General features: G+C 32.7%; 1 protein-coding gene across 1 annotated transcript; it reads right to left on the bottom strand.

The window, feature by feature from the left end:
• Positions 1 to 413: 413 nt before the first annotated feature.
• Positions 414 to 1,165, bottom strand: LOC131029786 (small ribosomal subunit protein eS7-like). The gene is made up of 3 exons (XM_057960429.2): positions 1,095 to 1,165; positions 902 to 989; positions 414 to 689 (listed from the first exon to the last, which is right to left on the bottom strand). Exons 1-3 carry the CDS (start codon positions 1,163 to 1,165, stop codon positions 414 to 416), a joined length of 435 nt encoding a protein of 144 aa, XP_057816412.2.
• Between the last annotated feature and the right edge of the window lie 530 nt (positions 1,166 to 1,695).

The raw sequence follows: 1,695 nt of genomic DNA, 5'->3' as shown, positions 1-1,695 counted from the left end.
TCCTTCTTTCTAGTTTAAATTTGTGTCTTTGGAAGGCTTGCCACCAAAGTTTCTGTTTTTTTAGTGTGCATAGTTTGGAAGGTTTACCGCCAAACTCAGTCTCCTTAATCTATTTGGTCGGCTTGCCGCCAAATCTGATTTATTATTACATTGCATTAGTTCTCATAATTTGTTTCTTTGAGAGGAAAGATTTAAGTTTTTAATAGTTGTTCTTATCAGAATAACCATAATCTGTAGCTTTGATATCTGTGTATTCTTATATCTCCATTATATTTTGTTCTCTTTACATATCAGCCTTGCTTTTGGCATATTTTGTTTGCTCAAGTTTAACCTGATAGTAAATATTTTGTCCCAACCAAAATAATATTTTGATGCATACCCTAATCATAAAAATTAGTTCAACATTCAATAGTTTAACTAGCCTCTGACAAAGGGCACTCAAAAACCTCATTCTTCCCACAAAATTTTCTGTAAACACCAGCAAAGGTTTCCAACTTGTATTCTGTGTTATTCCGCTCCTTAGGATCCAGGTAGATCTTCATTATCTTCGAGCCATCAACACGGTACCTATCTCGCTTCCCAACAATCTCTGCAGCTGAGCCTTTCTTTGGTGGCCTCAATATTCTCCTTGTGGCAATCATATCATCGTCCTCAGTAGTTCTCCCCTGGTCAAGCATATCATCAACGATCTGATAAGCCAGACCAACAGCATGCCCTCAAGCCCTCAGCCTCTGCACCTCCTCATCCGACCCCCCGCCAACGATCCCTCCACTCCAAAACCTGCGTTGACGGCGTAGTGGCAACGTCTGCGCAAACTACGGGGTATTGGTAGCAGGTTCGAATTGTTCTTTCAAAGCTTCTGTGGATTTAAAATATATTTAACAACGAAGTCGGTTGTTACCTGGTCATACTCCAATCTGCTCAAGCAGTGTGTAAGTACGTTTCTCTGTGTTTCATTCAGTTCCAAAAATATTCCTTTAATATCATGACTGATATTTGAGTTGCAAATCATTATTTGTTTGATCATCGTGGTTCAGTCCCTGTAACAACTGCAGAAGTTCGTTTCCCTAACTCACTCCTTTGCTATAAATTACCTCTGTACCCTGCTCCAAATGTCTCGGTAATTTCTGCACTGTATTATTGTGTAACGTTTCTGCAGGTTCATTTCACTTATTTGCAGTCTAAGTTTATAACGTTTTTTTTAATATTCATATTCTTTATCGGTTTCCTTGCAGATTTTCTGATAACTTATACGTTTCCTGCTCTATATAACAGGTTTATACTTGTTTCATGCGGGCTTTACGGCTTTACTCATTCAAATTAGACTAAAACGTCAAGTTTAGCCTTTTAATTTATAAAGTTTTAAAACGTTTCTTTATAAAGTTTTAATATATATAAAAATATATAAAAAAAAAATTTATTTTGTTTTAAGTGTTAATATATATATTTTATAAAAAGTTTTTAATATAAAATTATTTTATTATTAATATTTAAAGTTTTTTAATATATAGATTAAAAAGTTAAATTTATTTTTAAGATTCTCTCACATATATGAAAGTTTCCTTTAGTTTATTTTAAGACTCTTTCACATAATAAAGTTAACAAGTTTTTTATTTTTTTAAAATTAAAGTAATTTAATAGTTTTTTTAATTAAAGTTTTTTAATATAACATTTTTAGATAATCATAAAGTTTTG

The sequence above is a fragment of the Cryptomeria japonica genome, chromosome 9 (genome assembly GCF_030272615.1).
Source record: "Cryptomeria japonica chromosome 9, Sugi_1.0, whole genome shotgun sequence".
Classification (NCBI taxonomy): domain Eukaryota; kingdom Viridiplantae; phylum Streptophyta; class Pinopsida; order Cupressales; family Cupressaceae; genus Cryptomeria; species Cryptomeria japonica.
Note: the sequence above shows the minus strand (reverse complement) of the source record. Positions and strands in the feature narration are given on the sequence as shown.

Excerpts from the sequence above, each read along its gene's own strand:
- LOC131029786 (XM_057960429.2), bottom strand. The coding sequence starts at position 1,165 with ATGAACCTGCAGAAACGTTACACAATAATACAGTGCAGAAATTACCGA. Across the intron at positions 990-1,094 it reads ATTTGGAGCAGGGTACAGAG|TCATGATATTAAAGGAATAT; the intron begins GTAATTTATAGC and ends CTCAAATATCAG. Across the intron at positions 690-901 it reads GCAGATTGGAGTATGACCAG|ATCGTTGATGATATGCTTGA; the intron begins GTAACAACCGAC and ends CTGGCTTATCAG.